Consider the following 20,188-nt stretch of genomic DNA (forward strand, 5'->3'; position numbering starts at 1 on the left):
GCACACCCGCGCCATGCCATGGGACGACGAGTGGGATCGACCCGGCGGTAGTCGACGACCGGTTCACACCTCGACGAGCTCGGGAGGCGGGTACCGCGCGCGCAGCCCCGACAGGCGACACGCAGATTCGCCCGAGCGCGACAGAGCGTCTCGGCGCGAGGACGACTACCGCCGACGCTCCGACGACCCGAGGACGGCGAGAGACTCGTACCGCGACAGGCGGGACGAGTGGCGGGACGGTGAGTCGCCAGTCTGCTTTGTAGAGCTCTACAGAGCTGCCGAGGACCGCGCGCTGACCGTTTGTGCGGTGTTGCCTGCTCTTCCCTCCCGTTGACATTGCTCCTCGACTTTGATATTCTCGCTCGCTCGACTGGTGCAGCTGGGCCGAGTCGCAGGTCGCGCTTTGACGACGTCGGGCGACACGACAGTTCGAGACGACGCTCGCCTGATCGGGACCGACGACGGTCTCCTTCGCCGCAACGTCGTTCACCACCGCCTCGCCGCTCGTCTCCCTCCCACCGCTCGCCTGACCAACTTTCCACCTCTTCCGCACGGCGAGCGCCGTCACCTTCGTCGTCTCGCGCGAATGGGCATTCAAGGGATTCGCCCTCTGTTCGCGACAGGCGAGACTTGCCGTCCACTGTCGACCGACGGACGAGCGACGCCGCTTCTCCTTCGCCACGCAAGATCTCCATCGCACTCCCCTCAAATCTCGCCTTCTCGTCCTCCCGACCTCCCTCCCAACCTTCCTCCCGCCCACCTCTTGGCGATTCAACACCTCGCGCACCATCGACATCCGCTTCCGCCTCCTCTTCCCATACGCAGCATCGCTCTCAGCCAGAACCCGAGAAGCCGCCACCGTTCTTCTACAAACCGCTCAATACGAAGGACTACCGTGTTCTGTACGACCCCGCTCTCGACCCGAATCCGATCAAGAAGGGCAAGGAGGTCGTAAAGCGCGTTGATGGTGAAGGCTTGAAGGATAATGCGGGCGCGCGGGATCCGAGGAGGACGACGGATCCGGAGCAGCTCAAGAAGCTGGAAGCGCGAAGACGGAAAGGACCGCTGATGCGCAAGTTGGGAGTCATCACCTACGGTGTGCGTCCTGTTCACTGCCCCCGCCTCGACGAGCTACGCTGACGACTCTTCGCGTCGACAGTGGGATAAGAACTCGACTGGACCGCCTCCACCAGCTCCTCCATCCGCCATTCTCGTGACTGGCTTTCCCTCAACCACGACAGCCGACGCCATCCATGCGCACTTTCGCTCGTTCGGTCGCATCGAGCAGCAGGACGTCAAGTACGACACGCAGACGGGCGGCAGTCTCGGCATCTGCTGGATCAAGTTTGTGGACGACGTCCCGCGAGATCCGGAGCCGGACAAGCCGACGCGGGAGAAGTATGAGCGGAAGAGGCTGGCCGGACAGGCGCAGGACGGTGGAGCAGTCGCGAAGGATGCCGTGGCGAAGGCGAATGGAGCGAAGATTGGCATGGCAATGCTCATGTCGGAGCAAGGCGTCAAGGTAGTGCTTGATGCGGACGGCAAGCTGTGCAGGGCAGCGGTGAAGGCTGAGATGGATCGTCTGCATCCATTCCGACCGAAGCCTGCACCCAAACCGCCTTCGCGATTTAAGCAGCCGACGCCGCCATCCAGCCTACCACCCCCGCCTCCTTCGCTTCCTCCTCCACCTCCGCCTCCCACGTCGTCGCATGCGTCTGTGCTTGCCAGCTCGAGCGGCCCACGGTGGGCGACACCAAGCGGACCTCGAGCACACGGTCACCGCGATCCGCCGCCCCCGATAGACTCGCGAGCGAGTCCAATCAGCGCCTTTCCCGACGCCGTCTCAGCCGCCAAGCATATCGCCATGCCCTCCGTACCCCTTCCTCCGATCAAGCCGGCCGTGCGAAGCTGGTCTCCCACGCGCGACAGGCCCAGACAGCCCGCGCCTCTCCCGCCTCGTCCGTCCAGCACATTCGCCCGCATCAGCCCGCAACGCAACGGCCGTCTGCCCGCGCCTCGTCCGCACTCAGTGCCCGACCGACCAGGCGCACCAGGCCGTGGCCCGCCTCGGAAGTCGGAGAGTATGGCGTCTGCGGTTGCGCAGGCAGTCGAAGCTGCCAAGCGGCGGTTGCAGAATATGCGCGCGAACGGACAGTCTGAGCGGCGTACGAAGGGGCGCGAGGAAGGCGAAGCGGACATGGACATGTCGAGCGATGATGAGGGCGCCCGTTCGGGCAGTTCGAGCGAGGAAGAGGAGGACGCGAAGGACGCTGTCTTCTTCCACGGTGGCAGGGACAGTGACCGAAGACCTGCACCGCTCAGATGGGGAGCAGCGCCGGTCGGTGCGATCGCCTGGCAGGTCTCGAAGAAGGTCCTCTTCGAGAAGCTCTCCGCCAACGGCAAGCCTTACTTGTCCATCGAAAAGTCGGCGTACCAGCGACACCGGCTCGCACAGGGCGGACGCATGGCGGTGCCGAACGGGCAGGATCTCGAGCGGCACTTCCAGGACTTCCGCATCGACAAGGTTCGCGCCTTCTTCTGGCATCAGACGCAGTCGGTCACACTGACACCTTGCCCAACCAGACCTTCGCCGACGCCGACGGCTGGTACGTCACCTTCAAGGACTCGGATGCCGCGAAGCGAGCCTTCGACAAGCTTAACGGGCGCAAGTATGCCGGCGCACCGCTCGCTCTCGTCCTCTGCGAGACCCCCGCACCACCTCCTGTGCTGCCGCCGAAGCCAACAACCGAGGAGGACCGCCCGCGCGGCCGCTTGCCAGAACCTGGCAGTCATCTCGCCGCCATCGTCGACAAGCTCAGCCGGGCGGTCAAGCCGAAGAAGACGAGCGGCTGGACCGACGAGGAATTGATCGAGGAGGCAAAGGACCTTGTCATCGCCGACTTGCTCGAGGCTTTTCAGAACGACATCACGGCTCGCCTTGTGCGCGGCAAGATCCAGGAGCACCTGACTCGCTGGGAGCGCGATGGCATGCGGACTTTCGCCTCGGCGACTCCTTCGACTTCGACGGCGCCAGCGGTCAAGATTGAGCCGAGCGAGAGTGCTGCCGACGTCCTGTCGCCGCCAAGCTCAGCGCCCAAAAGCCTCTCGACCCTGTCCTTCGCGAAGCGCCGCTCGGCCACGGGTACGACAGACGACCGCCAGCGTCAACGACGACCGAGCGCTGCCCCAAGCCGCTTCTCGTCCGAAGCTCCGTCCGAATCGCTACACGACCACAGCGAAGGCGAGGCGGAGCCGCGCAAGAAGGGCCTCGCCAAGACGAAGAAGCCGCTTCCTCGCGTTGTCTCCGCGAGCGAGGAGAGCAGCGAAGACGAGGATGCACGGGCGAAGGAGCGGGAAAGGGAGCGCGAACGCGAGCGTGCGCGGCGGAAGAAGCAGGAGGCCCGCAAGAAGCAGAAGGCGACGCCGAAGAAGGTCAAGGTCCACCTCGACTACACGAGCAGCGAGGACGAGGCGGCGACCCCGGCAAGACGGCTCAGCCTCGATGCTGTCAAGCAAGAAACGCCAGCTGTCACCGAGATCTTCGAGCCGTCTCCCACGCCAGACACCGTCACGCTCAAGCCGGCGAAGAAGGCTATCAAGGTCGAGCTCGACGACGCAATGGATGTCGACGACGAGTCGTCCCGAGCTGCTTCACCCGCGCCAATTGCGAAGCTGAAGAAGGCGGCGAAGAAGGCCGAACGTCCAGCCCGCGTCCCCATCGCTGTCCCTGCGACGACCGATCCGTTCGAAGCAGGGCTTGCAGCCGACGAGGAGGACCTCTTCTTTCTCAAGCTCGCGATCGAGCGACTTCAGCTCGGCAAGGAGCTGCATCCCACTCCTCCGCCTTCCGACGACGAAGCCGAAGCTCCGCCCAAGCACTCGACCGGATCTGCTCGCACAGAAGGCTTCTACGCCGTCACTATCGAGGAGAAGATGGCGAACCGCCCCGCCAGCAACAAGGCGAAGGCGGCGGATGCGGCTGGACCCGCAGGTACTGCAGCCGCATCGAGCGTCGCCGTCTCTCGCCTCGCCCGCGCCAATACGCGTGGTCTCGTCAGGGGCATGGAGCTGCACAAGAAGGTCACGGCGACCGACACCGATGTCCTCAAGTTCAACCAGCTCAAGACGCGCAAGAAGCAGCTCACGTTCTCGCGGTCCGGCATCGAGGGCTACGGTCTCTTCGCTCTCGAGTGCGTAGCGTCAGCGTCATTGAGATTGTCCCGTTCTGACCGCATTCCGCGTTCTGCAGGCACATTCCGGCTGGTGACATGGTCATCGAGTATGTCGGCGAGCTCATCCGCCAGACTGTCGCCGACCGTCGCGAGAAGGCTTACGAGCGGCAAGGTATCGGCTCGTCGTACCTGTTCCGTGTCGACGAAGATCTCGTCGTTGATGCCACGAAGAAGGGCAACCTTGGGTGCGTCCCCCCGGTCATCCCGGCTGGCGCCTCTCCGCTAAATCTTGCTCGCCCTGCAGTCGTCTCATCAACCACTGCTGTGTACCCAACTGCACGGCTCGTATCATCACCATCAACGGCGTCAAGAAGATCGTCATTTACGCCAAGACCAACATCGAGCCTGGCGAGGAAGTCACATACGGTGCGTACCGTTCTGTCGCTCCACCAAAGGCTCGTGCTGATAGCTTGCGACGATGCAGACTACCACTTTCCGATCGAGGAGGACAACAAGATTCCCTGTCTTTGCGGGTGCGTTAGCCGATTCTCTTGTCCGCGAAGGGGCTCCCCGCTCCGTCTCCCTTCATAGCCCGGCAGTTACTGACATCTTTCATCGATGTATAGCGCCGCCGGCTGCCGCGGATACCTCAATTGAGCACACACTCTCCTCCCTACCCTTCACGACCTCGCATCTCACGTCGCACGCAACTCCGCCTGATTCGCCAAGCTTCCTTCGTACCGCTCTTGTTGTCCATGGTGCATTGCATTTCCGGGTCGACTGTCTCCTGTCTCCTGCTCGTCCCATCGTCGAGGGCGGGGGAGAGAAAGCGAGCTTCCATTCTCGCTGCTCCAGCGGTTTCGCCTGGCTGAAAGCTTCCCTTCTTCTCTCTGCAAAGCCGTCAAGAAGCCCTCTGTTCAGGCGACATTCGCTTGGTCGAAACGTTGTCCAGTCGGCGAACGAGAGTCAACTTTCTACACCTCACCGCTCTCGCCAGAAAGGATGGCAGACTCGTCAGACAGCTCCGCAACGCCTATCCGCATCCACCAGCCGTCGCCGCTCGCCGCCGAGTTCTCCTACTCGCCCAACACTTCGCTCCTCTCATCGTCCTCGCCCCAATCTTCGCGACAGTCGCTCGAGCTCGAGCGCCAGTACGCGGCAGCGAAGCGTAGCGAGGCACACGAAGATGCAGAAGAGCTGCGCAACTTCCGCATGCTGGCGCTGGAGCGGCAGAAGGCTTCGGGAGGTTCATCAGGAGCGGGCGCTCAGGCGGGACTGGGCGGCGCGTTTGAGCCTTTCGTTGGGTCGAGGGTGGGCAGCCCGATCCCTGACAAGCATGGCCTGGGATGGCCAGGTGCGTCGAGTCTCCTCGCGCCGCTCATCTTGCACATCTGCTCATCCCCCTCTCCTCGCAGGCAAGGGTACCCTCGCTCGCCTGAACGCAACTCCTGAGGAGCGTACTGCCCGCGAACAGAAGCTCGCGGACGCTGTCAAGGTTTTGCTCGAGTGCATTGGCGAGGATCCCGAACGAGACGGCTTGATCAAGACCCCGGAGCGATACGCGAAGGCTCTTCTCTGGATGACCAAGGGCTACGAGGAGCGCTTGCCAGGTGCGTACACACTGTGGCACTTGCGTTGAGCTTATGCTGACTGCGCCATGCCAACAGACGTGATCGGAAACGCCATCTTCGCCGAAGACCACGAGGAAATGGTCATCGTCCGCGACATCGACATCTTCTCGCTCTGCGAGCACCACATGGTGCCCTTCTCCGGCAAGGTGAGCCTTCGAATGCCTCCTTCACGTCGCGCAAGTGCTGACAGCGGTCACGAGCAGGTCTCCATCGGCTACATCCCGAACAAGTTCGTCCTCGGCCTCTCCAAGCTGGCGCGAATCGCCGAGACGTTCTCGCGACGTCTGCAAGTGCAAGAGCGCCTCACGAAGCAGATCGCGACGGCTATCGACGAGGCTATTCGGCCGATGGGTGTTGCGGTGGTAATCGAGGCGACGTGAGTCGCAATCTTTCCGGCCCGTCTGTTCGGCACCTTCTGACGAGCTCCTCAACTCATACAGTCACCAGTGCATGACTATGCGCGGCGTGCAGAAGCCCGGCGCGACCACCATCACCTCGTCGATGCTCGGCGCCTTCCGACGAAGCGACAAGACCCGCGCTGAGTTCATGTCGCTAATCCGCACGCCGCAGCGGTAGAGTCGCCGTTTCTTGCGCCTCCCGGCTCACTCCTCTCCCGCCTCCGCCCTCTCGACCGCCTAGAATTGCCTGTATCCCGCTCCTCAACCGAGCATCCTCGCCCATCCGGCGCCATCCCGCCTCGCAGCCCTCTCTCGCAGCCCACATCGCATTATCCCAGCTTGCTCATCCGCATTCGTCAACCGAGATACCGGCGCCTGTGTCCAGCGGACGCAGGTCGCTTCCCCTCCTCCTCTTCTTTACTTGCCGTACATTGTTGCCAATTCTAGACGTCGGTCTTTCTCGCCGGGCGTGTGGGAGAGTGTTCTTGAGTTACTTCTTCTCGTACAGGAAAGCAGGCCAGGCAGAACGCACCTTCACCGTTTCGCCTTCCCTCTCTCCCTCTCTCCTCCTCCTGCCTTTTGGCTTCACCTCGTCGTTCGGCTCGTTCTTGCTTGCTCTTCGCCGCCAACGCTCGCATCGCCTGCACTGTCCCCCTCGCACTGCTCTGCCCCTCACGATGCCCTCCGCCCCCTCCGCCATTCCGGCCCCTCTCGGAACCTACGCCCACCTCCTCCCGCCCTCGTGGAAGACCGTGATCACCTCCTGGCTCGCCGAGGACACTCCGTATTTTGACTACGGCGGCTTCGTGGTCGGCGAGGGCGAGGAGGAGGCGACCTTGTGGGGCAAGAGCGAGGTGAGTTTCCGCGTCTGCTCAAGAGGACGCTGCGCAGGGCTGACCGTGCTTGTGGTGTGACAGGGAGTGCTTGCTGGAGTGCCGTTCGTCGACGAGATCTTTGCCCAGCTCGGTTGCACGTCAGTCCTCCCTCTCCTCCCGACTCTCTCGCCGCCAAAGTCCAGGCTGACCTGTTCTCGCGGCTTGACAGGGTCGAATGGCACCTTACAGAAGGCGCGGACGTCAAGCCGACGAAGGAGACGCCCAAGATCAAGGTCGCGACCGTCCGAGGACCGGCTAGGTGCTTGCTTCTGGGCGAGCGAGTCGCGTTGAACACGATGGCGCGGTGCAGCGGGATTGCATGGAAGTGCGTCCATTCGTTACGCTACGCGAGGGCCGTAGGGCGACTGACGGCAAAGTACGGACAGGTCTCGAAAGGTTCTGCTAAAGGCTAGGCAGCTTGGCTGGAACGGCATCATTGCCGGCACGCGCAAGACTACTCCCGGTGCGTCCGTCGTGCCAAGTTAAGCAAATTGCGCGCGCTGACTCTGGCGCGCCCAGGCTTCCGCCTCGTCGAAAAGTACGGCATGCTCGTCGGCGGCGTCGACCCTCACCGCTACGACCTGAGCAGCATGGTCATGCTCAAGGACAACCACGTCTGGTCGAAAGGCAGCATCACGGAAGCCGTGCACGCAGCCAAGTCGACCGCGGGTTTCGCCCTCCGCATCCACGTCGAGTGCCAGTCTCTCGCCGAGGCGAGGGAGGCGATCGCTGCGGGCGCGGACATCATCATGCTCGACAACTTTACGCCGCAGGGGATTAGGGAGGCGGCGGCGGCGCTCAAGGAGGACTGGGTCAAGCAGACAGGCGGACAGGACAATGGAGCGGCGAAGCGGTGTCTTGTCGAGGTCAGCGGCGGCCTGACGGAGGAGAACATGGAGGAGAGCTTGTGTCCAGGTGCGTGCGCTGCCTTGCCGTGCCCGAAGACCGCGCTGACACTTCTCGCTCCGGCAGACGTGGACATCCTCAGTACGAGCGCGATCCACCAGGGCGTCTCGACTATCGACTTCAGCCTCAAGATCCAGCCGCGGCGGTGATCTCCCTCTCCCTCTTTATTATTCTGAAGCACCGGATGGCTCTGCCCTGCAACAGCAGTCGGCTCGGCTTTCAAGAGGGGAGGAGAGCGGCGTCTGGCTTCGCTTCTTCCGGTCCTTTCGGTTCCTTCCTAGGCAGAAGTGCTCAGCGAGTGCGATAGACTCTGTGGTACGACGAAAGACGCCCCTGCGAGCGAGAGAAGCCGTCGCAGGAGTCAACTTCGACCTCCGCCGTCCGCCGCCGCTCGCGCTCGCCTCAACACGCTCCGTGACCCCCTTCACCCGCTCGAGGTGGGTCTGCTACCGGACAGGCCTGCGCCAAAGCTCTACTGACAACTTTCTGTCCTTGTTCCAGCTTGCCTCGTCTCGCCGTCGCCGCGCCAGCTCGCCCCGACTCCCCATCTTCGCCCGCTCGCTTCGGCCGCCTCTCACTCGGTACGTCTCGCCTTTGGGAGCGCATTGACGGCTTGGATGTGGGATGCAAGGGCTACTAAACCACTCGGCCCTTAACGGCGTGCTGACCTGCTGTTTTCGCCGACAGATCCGCCCGAAACTCCGCTTCGCTTCCCTCAGCAACCCCCCTTCCACTTCTCGCATTCGCCGCCATGTCGCAGCCTGCACGCGAAGTCAAGGTTGCCATCGCCGGTGCGACCGGCACCGTCGGCCAGCGCTTCATCTGCCTCCTCGCCTCGCACCCCTACTTCCGCATCGTCTCGCTCAACGCCTCGCCCCGGTCTGCTGGAAAGTCGTACCGCGAGGCCGTCAAGTGGAAGCAGCCCGTGCCGATCCCCAAGCAAGTCCTCGACATGACGGTCAAGACCTGCGAGGTCGACCAGTTTGGCGACGCCGAGATTGTCTTCTCTGGGCTTGACAGCGATGTCGCGGGCGATGTCGAGGAGGGCCTGCGGAAAGCAGAGTACGCCGTCTTCTCCAACGCCGGCAACTTCCGCCGCGACCCGCTCGTCCCGCTCGTCGTTCCCCTCGTCAACCCGTCGCACTTTGGCATCATCCCGCACCAGAAGGAGACGCTCGGCCTCAACAAGGGCTTCATCATCACCAACGCCAACTGCTCGACGACGGGCATCGTCATCCCCCTGCACGCACTCGAGAAGGCCTTCGGTCCCCTCGAGACCGTCATGGTCACGACGATGCAGGCCATCTCGGGCGCCGGCTACCCTGGCGTCCCCTCGCTCGACATCCTCGACAACGTCGTGCCGTACATCGCCAAGGAGGAGGAGAAGATCGAGTGGGAGTTGGGCAAGATCCTCGGCGGCTTGTCGGACGACCTCAAAGAGTTCGACTACCACTCGAAGCACCCGATGAAGGTCTCGGCCGCATGCAACCGCGTCCCCGTCGTCGACGGCCACCTCGAGTGCATGTCGATCCGCTTTGCGCGCCGGCCCCCGCCGTCGCCTCAGCAGGTCAAGGACGCGCTGCGGGCGTACTACTCGGAGGCGCAGAAGCTTGGATGCCCGTCTGCGCCTGAACAGGCCGTCTACGTTCACGAGGAGGCGGACCGACCTCAGCCCCGTCTCGACAGGTGCGTCACTCTCGCTCCTTCCTCCCGCCTAAATTCTGAGCTGACCTCCGTCTCGCAATCCCGAAACAGGCACTTCCAGAACGGCGCAGGCGTCAACGTCGGCCGCGTGCGGGAATGCAAGGTCCTCGACATCCGGATGGTTGTCTTGAGTGCCAACACCAACATCGGCGCCGCGACGAGCTCCATCATGAACGTGCGTGACCCGACCCGCCTTCGCTGTTTGTCTGGACTCGGTACTGACGACTCGTATCGTGTAGGCCGAGTACGCGGTTGCGAAGGGTATCGTCTAGAGCGGTCGAGCGGCTGCGATGGAGGACTAGGCAGGGTTTATAGATACAGCAGCAGCGCATTTCTCGGTTCGCGCAATCGCATCTCTTCTCGCGCGCATGCAGCAGAAGTGTCTCGGAAAGGGCTGGAGAGATGTGGATAATGCGAATGACGGGACATGAGCGGAAAGGGAACCAGCTACTCCGACGACGATCCCTGCGCCTGCCTTGCCACTTCTTCCTTCCGCCGCTGTTCCTTCTCGAGCAGCTTCCTGCAAACATGGGAGAGTGCGTCAGCTGGCGCTCGCCAACAGACCGGCACGTGTCTCCTGAGGAAAACCGGAAGCACGAGAGTGGGTAGACGCACCTCCTCGCCTCAAGCACAAGCTTCTCCTTCCTCGCCCTCAGGTTCTTCTCCCTCTCCGCCGCATTCGGCGACCACCCTCCCGCCTGCGCACCCTCAACCTCCTTCCCCTTCCCCTTGTCCTCCGAAACGACCTTGTTCTGCAGTCCCATTCGCGCGATGAGCGAGGGCGGTTGGCCGCGGGCGGAGGAGGTCGAGGCGCTGGAGCGGGAGGGAGTGACGGGTGCGGCGGGAGTGGGCGTTGCGGGTCGGGGAGTTGAGGTGGATGCGTCGGGAGGGAAGTAGGAGGCGGGTGGCTGCGCACACGGAGACACGAAGATCTACCGTCAGCATCGCACTCGAGTGACACTTGTCAATCTCTCAGCGTTGCGAACGTACCTGAGGAAGCCCTCCTTCTCGCAACGCCCTCTCGACGGCCCTCTCAACGCTCCCTCCGTTCCGCTCGAGCTCCCACCGAGCCGCCGCCTGCGAGACATGCGGGAACATGCTCGTAATTTGGTCTATGGACGCTTGCGGGACTGTCCGGCGCCTGCTGCCGGAGGAGGAGCCTGCGGGAGATGAGGACGAGGAGGGTGAGCAACTCGAAGACGACAGCTGCTGTCGGGTTCGGATAAAGCTCGAAGCCACGAGAGCATCGTGAGAACGAGCTCAGGTCTCGCAACGCACCGAAGACGAGCTTGTAGGCAGCATAGCAGAGACCGGCCGCAACAGCCCACCCGAGCGCCTCGTCCTGCGAGGTCGGCGAGGTCGGCGAGGTCAGCGACGGCTTCTGAGCAAGTGTACGAGCCCTGCTGACCATTCTTCTGCGAGATCGCGGCAGTTTGGCGGTGTTGCGTGCGTGGTGACGGTGCGAGGAGCGGGTTGTCCTCGAACGGCTCACACGCTACATCGAAGTGCTCCTGCTGGACTGGCTCGGGTGATGCTGGCAGTACCAGATGGACAGCAATAAGACAGTCCACGTCCACTCGCACCGGCGCCGCTTGTTATCTCGTCCTTGTCCTCCTCGCTGCTCGCCGTGACCAGAGCACTTGGTGCCATTTAAGGGTCTGCAGGGTGGACGGGGTTACGTGGGCGCTTGTCCACGCGGGGGCAGCAACGCTCTCGCGATTCGAACGAGACGCGACAGACTTTCCGCTGGCTCGTCTTTCAGTCGGCACAGCTTTCGGCGCGTCCTCGCTTCCAGTTCAATTCGCCGCCTCCGTCAAGGGACCCCAAAGAGCACTCGCCATGCTGGGCTGGTATCGGCTTCGTTCCCCAGAAGTCACTCCGCTGAGCTCCAGCCGCTCTGCCTCCGACCTCGTCTTCGCCGCTCGCTCCCCAGGATGTCTTTCGAAGACAGCTCAGCTTCCGGTGCGGACATCGAGAAGACGTCTGCTTCTCCACCGACGTACCTTGGCGAGGACAAGCCAACCACGACTCTCAGGGAGGATGTTGCGGCGTACGGACTGGAGAAGGTCTTTCAGAGGCACGGCAGGTCCGTCTCCGCTCCCAGTCACCTCGCTCCCAATGCTTCAGGGCATGCTGATGTTGACTGTCACTCACCTTCGTGCTACAGGATTGACTTGATACCCTTGGTCCGTCTGCGGCGCCTCTCCTTGAAACTCGCGAAGCAAGTTTCGCTCGCTCACCGCCACGTCCCTGTGCAGCCTAGCAACGACCCGCAAGACCCGTACAACTGGAGCTCGTGGATCAAGCATGCTCTGCTCATCCAGATCGCTTTCCATGCGATGATGGGTGCGGCGCTCCTGTTCCATCGTTCGTGTGCGTGACGCTAACTTCCCCTTCTCCGCAGGACCGTTCTCGGCTGCTTCTGTCATCCCTTCCTTCGAGACCTTCGTCGAAGACTTCGACATCACCATCACTCAGGCGTCGTACCTTGTGCGAGTCCTCTTCGCTTTCGACGCCGATCACTTCGCTCGTCGCTGACCCGTTCATCACTTGTACAGGAGCGTACCGATCTTGTTCCTAGGTGCGACGCCGCTTCTTGCAGCACCCATCTCTGCCCGCATCGGTCGTCGTCCCATCCTCGTGAGTTTGCCGCTCTCGCAGCCTGTCCGCCTCGCTCATACAGCTCTTTCCCACGTTCGCAGCTCGGCAGTGCTATACTGAGTGCAGCAGTACACCTTGGCGGCGCGTACTGTCACTCTTACGGGACGTTGATGATCACGCGAGTCTTCCAGGCGTGAGTTGAGTCCTCCTTCCGGTCCAGCTTCGAGCTGACCTCGCAACTCCAGCATCCTCCTCTCACCGCCGCAGTCGCTCGGCGCGGACATGGTCAACGAGATGTTCTTCCAGCACGAGAAGGGTGCGTCGCGCTTCAGCCTCGTGCTCGAGTTCTGCTGACCCTTGACCTCGCAGGCCAAAAGCTCGGCATCTGGACACTCTTGACCGCCCTCGGCCCTCCCGTCGCGCCGCTCATCATGGGTCCGCTCGTGTGGAACACCGGCAAGTGGCAGTGGACGTTCTACCTCCTCGCCATCATCAACCTCGTTCAGTTCATCCTCTACATCTTCTTCGCCCCCGAGACCGCCGGCTTCGTTCGTCCCGCCCGCGGCGTACCAGGCGTCGAAACGGCGACTAGCGAAGCGCCTCGCCAGAAGACGCCGTGGTGGAAGCTCTACTTCTCCTTCAAGCGGACTTCGTCGGCACCTTGGTCTCGCGTTCCCTACGAGACAGTCCACCCCTTCGTCATGGTCCTCCGACCGACAGTCCTCCTCCCCGCCCTCGCCTACGCCATCACTTTCTCCTACACCAACGTCCTCCTCACCGTCGAGATCCCCGCCCTTCTCGGACGGAAGTACCAGCTCAATCCGCAGCAGATCGGCCTGCAGTACGTCAGCTCGGTCATCGGCGCGACTTTGGGCGAAGTCGTAGCGGGAACCGGGTCAGATTGGTGGATGCTCTGGCGGACGAAGCGGGCGAACGGGAATCGCGAGCCGGAGATGCGCATCCCATTTGGCTTGCCGGGGTTCATCATTGGCGCCGTCGGAACTCTTATCTTCGGCATCCAGCTGCAGAACACGGCGGCAGGTCGATGGGTGCGTGCGCACGACCTCCGCTCTCTGTCGTCGCTGACGGTCTCGTTTTCGCAGAATGTCACCCCTCTCCTAGGCGTCGCTATCGCCCTCTTCGGCTTGCAGATCGTCACGACCGTCGTCTACAGCTACGCGATCGAAGCGACGACCCGCAAGCGCCAGCACCTCGTCTCGCCCTTCGTTGGCTTCGTGCGCCAAATCTACGCTTGTGCGTCCGTCCTTAACGATACGTGTCGTGAAGCTAGACAGCTGACATCGATCCACGCAGTCACCGCGCCGTTTTACTTGACGATCCCTTTCGAGGAGTGGAACTTCACGAAAGGCGCAGGCTTGCTTACCGCCTTCGTCGGAATCGTCAGCTTTGCCGTGAGTCTCCCGACCGGTCCGCATCAGGACTTCTTCTGCTGTTGTATGTTGCTGACTTTGACACCCCCGTCATCCCTCATGTGCTCCGCCCGCCCTCTCTCGCCCATTTGCCATCCACCTTCTCTCGCTCACCCTCCCTTCAACCGTACGATCCGACCGCAGCTTCTCTTTGTCTGCCAAATCTTTGGCCGCCGTTGGCGCCAACGCGAGGCGGAGAAGGACGGCGAGTCCGAGGCCGTACCGGAGTCTCCTTGAGCTTCTCGTTGCGAAGGCTTTAGCACCTTCCTTCATGCCGCTGTTCTTTAGACCTGGTCCCATCGCGATAACTAGTCACTGTGCGGGTGTTCAGCAATATGATTCCATGGTATTCGTCTTCAGCATGCTCGTTAACCACGCACAGAACGTTCCGCAACTTGCACCTCGCTCACCGCTCCCAGCGAGGCAAACTCGGACCGCCTGTACCGCTGTTCCTGCGGAACATTCGATCCATGCAGCGTGGTCTGAGGGAGAGATTGGGGCGGTCGAAGCATTTGCCGTCGCTCTCCGCCTCCGCCAGCAGACGAATGCGTTGCCCCGCTCATTGCTTGAGTTTCGCCCTCCTCGCGTGATGAGGCTGACCAAGCTGCTCTGCAGGACTCCGCTGCCTACGGAATTCCTCGAGAGGGCGAGAGAAAGCAGCAGCAGCGAGCTGAAGACACCACAGCGTTGCAAAGCCAAGTTCGAGGAGGGGCAGGAGCAGGAGAACGACGATTGGCGACCGCCCGCGGACCCCTTCGGGCTGATGCCCAGGCTGGGCACGGCTATTGCTTTCTTGCGCCGAGTTAGCCAGCGTGGCAGGGTCCAGAGGTTGTGGGTGAGGCAGCAGCTCCAGCCGCGGCCCCTTGAACTGATGAAGAGGAAAGCGAATGCTGCTCCGTCGCTGCTCGACATTGGGCGTTGTGAGCGGGCTCGTTCGGACGCTCTTGACGTTGTGATAGCCCCGCACAGCGCTCCGAGGCGAACGTGGCCCCGAGGCGCCAGCAACAACGAACAAGCGGCGACGGCGCGACTCTATTTTTTTCCTTCGCCTCCTCCACACTCGCTCGCGAGTCGGGCTTCCCCAGAGCTGCGTACGTCGGAGAAAGGCACGGAGCACCTTCGCTCCGCTGACCGCGCCGTCCGGGCCGCCCGGGGCATCTGCAGAATCTTGCTCCGCTGGGTTTTCCTCTCTCGCTCTCCTCGCTCGCTGCACAGCTCGTCAGCGGGGCCTACAGACTCTCCTGCTTGTTCCGAGGCTCCAGCTACTTTGTACTCGACGACAGAGAGGCCAGCACACCGCCGCAGAGACGCCCGAACATCGACATGGCGTTCACTCCACAACACACCTCCGCTGGGGACATCGAAAAGGCCCCGCTTCCGCCCGCTCACTTGGGCGAGGACAAGCCGACGACAACTCTGCAGGAGGACATTGCAGCTTACGGCCTGGAGAAGGTGTACGCGCGGCATGGCAGGTTCGTCTGAAGTCGCTTCGCTTGCCACCGACGTCGGTGCGTCCATGCTGACCAGTTCCGCTTGTTTCGCTTGTTCTCGCCAGGATTGACTTGATTCCTCTGGTGAGTTTGACGATTCCGGGAACCGCTCAGGGAACGTCGGGGTACCACTGGAAGCAAGAATTGGCCTAACTTTTCCTCCTTTCCGCTCGTTTTTCCTCTTCACAGCCAAGTGACGACCCGCACGACCCGTACAACTGGAGTTCGTGGATCAAGCACGTCTTGCTCGTCCAAGTCGCCTTCCACGCCATGATGGGTGCGTCGCTCCTCCTCGCCGCACTTCCGTCCGTGTAGCTGATTCTCCTCTGCGCACAGGTCCTTTCTCCGCTGCTGCCGTCATTCCGTCTTTCGAGACTTTCGTCAAGGACTTTGGCGTCTCCATCACGCAGGCGTCGTACCTCGTGTGCGTCTTCTCGCTCTCGACGCTTCCCCGCCTCGTCCTCAAGTTCTCTGCACGACGCTAACGGTTTCGTGATGGCTACAGTTCGGTGCCAATTGTCTTCCTGGGTTTCTTTCCTCTTCTGTGGGCGCCCATCTCGAACCGAATCGGTCGGCGGCCAGTCCTCGTACGTCTGCCTCCCCTTTCCGCCTCGTTCTGGCTTACCTGAGTCCTTCGTACAGCTTATTAGCGCTCTGTTCAGTGCTGCGATGCACTTCGCCGGTGCATACTGCCACTCGTACGGCACCTTGATGGTCACCCGTGTCTTCCAAGCGTGAGTCGCCTTCCCGCTTCCCTGGACGTTCTGTTCGCTCATATCTGAACGGACAGCATCTTCCTCGCTCCTCCTCAATCGCTCGGCGCCAACATGGTCAACGAGATGTTCTTCCAACACGAGAAGGGCCAGAAACTCGGCATCTGGACGCTCCTCACCTCTCTCGGCCCTCCTGTCGCGCCGCTCATTATGGGCCCGGTCGTCTGGAACACCGGCAAGTGGCAGTGGACCTTCTACCTCCTCGCCATCATCAACCTCGTCCAGTTCGTCCTCTACATCTTCCTCGCACCCGAGACCGCCGGCTTTGTCCGCCCGAACCGCGGCACGCCCGAGGCCGACGTCGCCGCTGCTCCCAAGCCAAAGACGCCTTGGTGGAAGCTGTACTTCTCGTTCAAGCGGACGTCGCCCGCGTCTTGGTCGCAAGTCCCGATCGAGACGGTTCGACCTTTCACGATGGGCTTGCACCTCACGGTTCTCCTCCCCGCTATCGCCTATTCTATCGCTTTCGCCTACACCAACGTCCTACTCACCGTCGAGATCCCCGCACTTCTCGGCCGCAAGTACGGCCTCAACCCGCAACAGATTGGCCTGCAGTTCGTCGGCGCAGTTATCGGTTCGTCCGTTCCTCCTGGCTCCTGGCTTCTCCCCGCTGACACGACGACTACACAGGTGCCATCCTCGGCGAGATCGTCGCGGGCACCGGCTCGGACTGGTGGATGATTTGGCGCACGAAGCGAGCAGGCGGAAACCGTGAACCCGAGATGCGATTGCCCTTCGGCCTGCCAGGGTTCATCCTTGGCGCCGTGGGCATCCTAATCTTCGGCGTGCAGCTCCAGAACACCGCCGCAGGTCACTGGGTCCGTCTCCCTTCCCCTCTTTCCGGAACATCTACTGACGTTTTCTCGTCGCGCAGAACGTCACGCCCGTCATCGGCGTCGCCATCGCCGTTTTCGGCACGCAGATCGTCACGACCGTCTGCTACGCCTACGCGATCGAGAGCGTTCCCAAGGCCGTCCAGTACCGCGTCTCGCCCTTCATCGCGTTTGTCCGCCAGCTCTACGCCTGTGAGTATCTCCCTCGCCGTTGCCGTTAGCGTATATGCTTACGAGTGTGGTGGGAACAGTCACTGCTCCGTTCTACCTCAACATCCCGTTCGAGGAATGGGGCTATGCGAAGGCGGCAGGTCTTCTCTGCGCCTTGACCGGCGGCGTCGGCTTCCTCGTGAGTATCCGCTTCCTCTTACCTCGCACGATGCCCAGCAAAGTTGTGCCGTGTTGCCTTGCTCCTGCTCGCATGCTGGAAGAGTCTTGCTGACCTTCCCAATTCTCCACCCTCTCTCGTCTCTTCCCACCTCGTCCTCCATACCCCCCTTCGCGCACACAGCTCGTCTTCCTCTGCCTCATCTTCGGCCGCAAGTGGCGCCACGTCGACCCTGAAAACTGATCATCCCGCCCCTTTCCTTTCAGTCTTCCTCTCCTCCGCGCCTGCTCTCCCAAGACAGCAATCAGTTTAGATTCCCCTCTCATCCGAGAGACAAGTAGAACCAAGATGGTATAGGTGTAATTGCGTTAGGTCCCGACATGCGTGCGTTGTTGCGGACGGCGGGACTTGGCGAGCGAAGCCTGCGCTCGTAGTCACTTCGGGGTCGCTCTGCTCCTCGCGAGCAGCTGGCACAGTTTTGGAGCGAGTCGATGCCTGCGAAGCACACAGCGAGTCCGACTAGAGTATGGCAACCGAACTTGGCGCTTCTTGTCGAGGGTAACGAAGGATAGTCGAGAACAGGCGCGCGAGGAATATGATCCGCGTGCGCAGCGACGACTCTTGAGCGTGGAAATACCATAGAAGAGCGAGCTAGGCTCTCTCGCACAGCTGTTCGTTCGAGACTCGGAGCGAGAGAGCAGGACGTGAGGGAGCGACAGAACACAGAGCTTCGTCGACCTCGCCAGATGCACGACCGGGTGCTCAGCCCTTCATCAAGTACCCTGGCCTCCCACTCCAGCCCATCGCAGGCCGTGCAGCGATGTGTACGGTTGCGGGGCGGTGAGTGGGTGGAGCTCGACGACGAGGGGACGGCGGGCGCTCGTTGCTGGGCTGGCGGGATGGCGTGGGTGCGTGCGTTCGATGTAGCAGCAGTGTGAGCGTGTCAGGCGGGTGCAGGACCCGCTGTGAGCGTGTGGGTGTGAGCTGGACGGGGGTCGACCTGCGTGAGCTCGCCCGTCGTCGCTCTTGTTCCCTCGCACCCTCGCCGCGTCTTCACGCCCGCTTCTTACTACCATGGGCAAGTCTATCCACGCTGCTGCACCACCCCGCAAACACACCGCAACCCCGCCAGCAAACCCACGCCGAGCAGCGACGAGTCGAGCGAGCGCAGCCCACCCGCGCCAATTTTCGCAACCACCCCGGCCACACACTCAGACCCGCACTCGCACCGCCAGACACCCGCCTGCTGCTGGATGGACATATGGAGGGAACGGAGACCCTGGAGCGAAGGAGCGAGCTGAGGGCGAGGCGAGGCGGGCGAGAACTCGGGCCAACTCGAGTCGCGCACCTCGCGTGAGGAGGAATGGGCACCAGCAGCAGGCAGGGGGCTACTCGCACACCTCGCTATCGACTCGCACGACTCTCGCACGCTGGCTGGGACGGGCGCGAGGCGGATTGCGGCACTTTGCGGTGAGGCGCGACGAGGGGGGACACGACCGTGCTGACACCTCTCGCTTGCTCGCCATGCAGCCGTCGGTAAGAACAAGCGTCTTTCGAAGGGAAAGAAGGGCATCAAGAAGAGGGTTGTCGACCCCTTCACCCGCAAGGGTGCGTTCCACCGCCATCTCACTCCCCTCTCCCGTCTCCTCTCGCTGACCTCGACTCGCGGGCGCGCAGACTGGTACGACCTCAAGGCTCCGTCCATGTTCGACACCCGCAACGTTGGCAAGACCCTTGTCAACCGTTCCTCGGGCTTGAGTGGGTCCACCCGGTCACCTCCCACCCTTCGCCTCGACTTGTGGCTGACCCTCAGCCTCGCAGAGAACGCCAACGACTCGCTCAAGGGTCGCATCTTCGAGCTCTCGCTCGGCGACCTCAACAAGGACGACGAGAACACCTTCCGCAAGATCCGTCTCCGTGTCGATGAGGTGCAGGGCAAGAACTGCCTCACCAACTTCCACGGAATGGACTTCACCTCGGACAAGCTCCGCTCGCTCGTTCGCAAGTGGCAGACCTTGATCGAGGCTCAGCTCGACGTCAAGACCACCGACGGCTACCTCGTCCGCCTGTTCACCATCGGCTTCACCAAGCGCCGCCCGAACCAGGTCAAGAAGACGACGTACGCCCAGTCGGCTCAGATCCGCGAGATCCGCCGCAAGATGTTCGACATCATGCAGCGCGAGGCTTCGTCGTGCGACCTCAAGCAGCTCGTCCAGAAGCTCATCCCCGAGGTCATCGGCCGCGAGATTGAGAAGGCGTCGCAGAGCATCTACCCCCTCCAGAACTGCTACGTTCGCAAGGCGCGTCATTTCCGGGGGTCTCACGTCGTTTCCAGCTCGCTGACATCGTTTGTCCCCCCTCCTCGACCGACTTGCCTCCCTCTCGCTCTCGCAACTCGCCTGCCGCCTTTGTACGCTCACTCCATACCGTCGTACCACCGCCTTCACACCGCTTGCTCGCTGCCGCCGCCTTCTCCGCCCTCGCTTGCCCCCTTCCCCTTCATTCCTCGACCTCGGGACATCCCGAAACCGCAGGTCAAGATCATGAAGCAGCCCAAGTTCGACGTCGGCAAGCTCCTGGAGTTGCACTCGTCGTCGACCGAGGAGGAGGTTGGCCAGAAGGTCGTCAGGGACTTTAAGGAGCCCGATGTGCTCGCGTCTGTCTAAGCGGAGCGACCGAGCGGCCTTCGTGCGTGTGTTTGTAGGGAGGGCGAGTGGACCCGCAATTTCGAGGGAACTCTTTCTCTTCCTTCGTCCGTCCTGCCGGCCAGAGAGTTGCGAGTCGAACTTGACGACGAGAGGGTTGGTCTCCCGGCTGTTCGTGCGCTTCGTTGGACTTGCTCGCTGCTTCGACTGCTTCTTAGAGCTCGCAAGTGTCTACTTATGCACTGCCAAGTCCTACGACGCCGAAGGTGAGTTCACACGACCGCGAGACTGCTCCTTTCCCTCGACCAAGTCCCTTGCCTCCTCACTCTCTCGCTTTCCGGGCCAGGCTTGCTCGTGGAACGCTTTACTGTTTGCTCAAAACGGCAGAGCGAGCACTCGCGC

The 20,188-nt window shown here is 62.2% G+C and overlaps 8 protein-coding genes across 8 annotated transcripts; 7 read left to right on the top strand and 1 right to left on the bottom strand.

Moving 5' to 3' along the window:
- Positions 1-13: 13 nt before the first annotated feature.
- RHTO_06808 (histone-lysine N-methyltransferase SETD1) lies at positions 14-4,829 on the top strand (the record flags this gene model as incomplete). Its single annotated transcript, XM_016420467.1, has 8 exons — positions 14-239; positions 380-1,098; positions 1,160-2,524; positions 2,584-4,190; positions 4,250-4,417; positions 4,477-4,598; positions 4,657-4,705; positions 4,799-4,829. The coding sequence occupies 8 exons, from the start codon at positions 14-16 to the stop codon at positions 4,827-4,829; spliced, it is 4,287 nt and encodes a 1,428-aa protein (XP_016274868.1).
- A 345-nt stretch (positions 4,830-5,174) lies between these two features.
- Positions 5,175-6,379, top strand: RHTO_06809 (GTP cyclohydrolase I; the record flags this gene model as incomplete). The annotated part of the gene is made up of 5 exons (XM_016420468.1): positions 5,175-5,526; positions 5,588-5,782; positions 5,840-5,949; positions 6,007-6,179; positions 6,244-6,379. The coding sequence occupies 5 exons, from the start codon at positions 5,175-5,177 to the stop codon at positions 6,377-6,379; spliced, it is 966 nt and encodes a 321-aa protein (XP_016274869.1).
- A 499-nt stretch (positions 6,380-6,878) lies between these two features.
- On the top strand, positions 6,879-8,131 carry RHTO_06810 (nicotinate-nucleotide pyrophosphorylase; the record flags this gene model as incomplete). Its single annotated transcript, XM_016420469.1, has 6 exons — positions 6,879-7,055; positions 7,119-7,174; positions 7,246-7,401; positions 7,463-7,539; positions 7,596-7,991; positions 8,049-8,131. The coding sequence occupies 6 exons, from the start codon at positions 6,879-6,881 to the stop codon at positions 8,129-8,131; spliced, it is 945 nt and encodes a 314-aa protein (XP_016274870.1).
- Positions 8,132-8,733: 602 nt separating this feature from the next.
- RHTO_06811 (aspartate-semialdehyde dehydrogenase) lies at positions 8,734-9,958 on the top strand (the record flags this gene model as incomplete). The annotated part of the gene is made up of 3 exons (XM_016420470.1): positions 8,734-9,668; positions 9,738-9,861; positions 9,926-9,958. 3 exons carry the CDS (start codon positions 8,734-8,736, stop codon positions 9,956-9,958), a joined length of 1,092 nt encoding a protein of 363 aa, XP_016274871.1.
- A 175-nt stretch (positions 9,959-10,133) lies between these two features.
- Positions 10,134-11,097, bottom strand: RHTO_06812 (AMFR protein; the record flags this gene model as incomplete). Its single annotated transcript, XM_016420471.1, has 5 exons — positions 10,134-10,206; positions 10,302-10,594; positions 10,677-10,846; positions 10,965-11,028; positions 11,095-11,097. The coding sequence occupies 5 exons, from the start codon at positions 11,095-11,097 to the stop codon at positions 10,134-10,136; spliced, it is 603 nt and encodes a 200-aa protein (XP_016274872.1).
- A 523-nt stretch (positions 11,098-11,620) lies between these two features.
- RHTO_06813 (MFS transporter) lies at positions 11,621-13,954 on the top strand (the record flags this gene model as incomplete). Its single annotated transcript, XM_016420472.1, has 11 exons — positions 11,621-11,772; positions 11,854-11,872; positions 11,945-12,032; positions 12,091-12,169; positions 12,245-12,326; positions 12,389-12,480; positions 12,533-12,603; positions 12,657-13,336; positions 13,391-13,541; positions 13,602-13,699; positions 13,862-13,954. The coding sequence occupies 11 exons, from the start codon at positions 11,621-11,623 to the stop codon at positions 13,952-13,954; spliced, it is 1,605 nt and encodes a 534-aa protein (XP_016274873.1).
- Positions 13,955-15,040: 1,086 nt separating this feature from the next.
- On the top strand, positions 15,041-17,384 carry RHTO_06814 (MFS transporter; the record flags this gene model as incomplete). The annotated part of the gene is made up of 11 exons (XM_016420473.1): positions 15,041-15,189; positions 15,273-15,291; positions 15,397-15,484; positions 15,544-15,631; positions 15,713-15,794; positions 15,850-15,941; positions 15,998-16,554; positions 16,611-16,798; positions 16,855-17,005; positions 17,065-17,162; positions 17,325-17,384. The coding sequence occupies 11 exons, from the start codon at positions 15,041-15,043 to the stop codon at positions 17,382-17,384; spliced, it is 1,572 nt and encodes a 523-aa protein (XP_016274874.1).
- A 503-nt stretch (positions 17,385-17,887) lies between these two features.
- RHTO_06815 (40S ribosomal protein s1) lies at positions 17,888-19,807 on the top strand (the record flags this gene model as incomplete). The annotated part of the gene is made up of 5 exons (XM_016420474.1): positions 17,888-18,053; positions 18,672-18,749; positions 18,819-18,899; positions 18,963-19,441; positions 19,676-19,807. The coding sequence occupies 5 exons, from the start codon at positions 17,888-17,890 to the stop codon at positions 19,805-19,807; spliced, it is 936 nt and encodes a 311-aa protein (XP_016274875.1).
- Between the last annotated feature and the right edge of the window lie 381 nt (positions 19,808-20,188).

Source organism: Rhodotorula toruloides, assembly GCF_000320785.1.
Source record: "Rhodotorula toruloides NP11 unplaced genomic scaffold Scaffold5, whole genome shotgun sequence".
Lineage (NCBI taxonomy): Eukaryota > Fungi > Basidiomycota > Microbotryomycetes > Sporidiobolales > Sporidiobolaceae > Rhodotorula > Rhodotorula toruloides.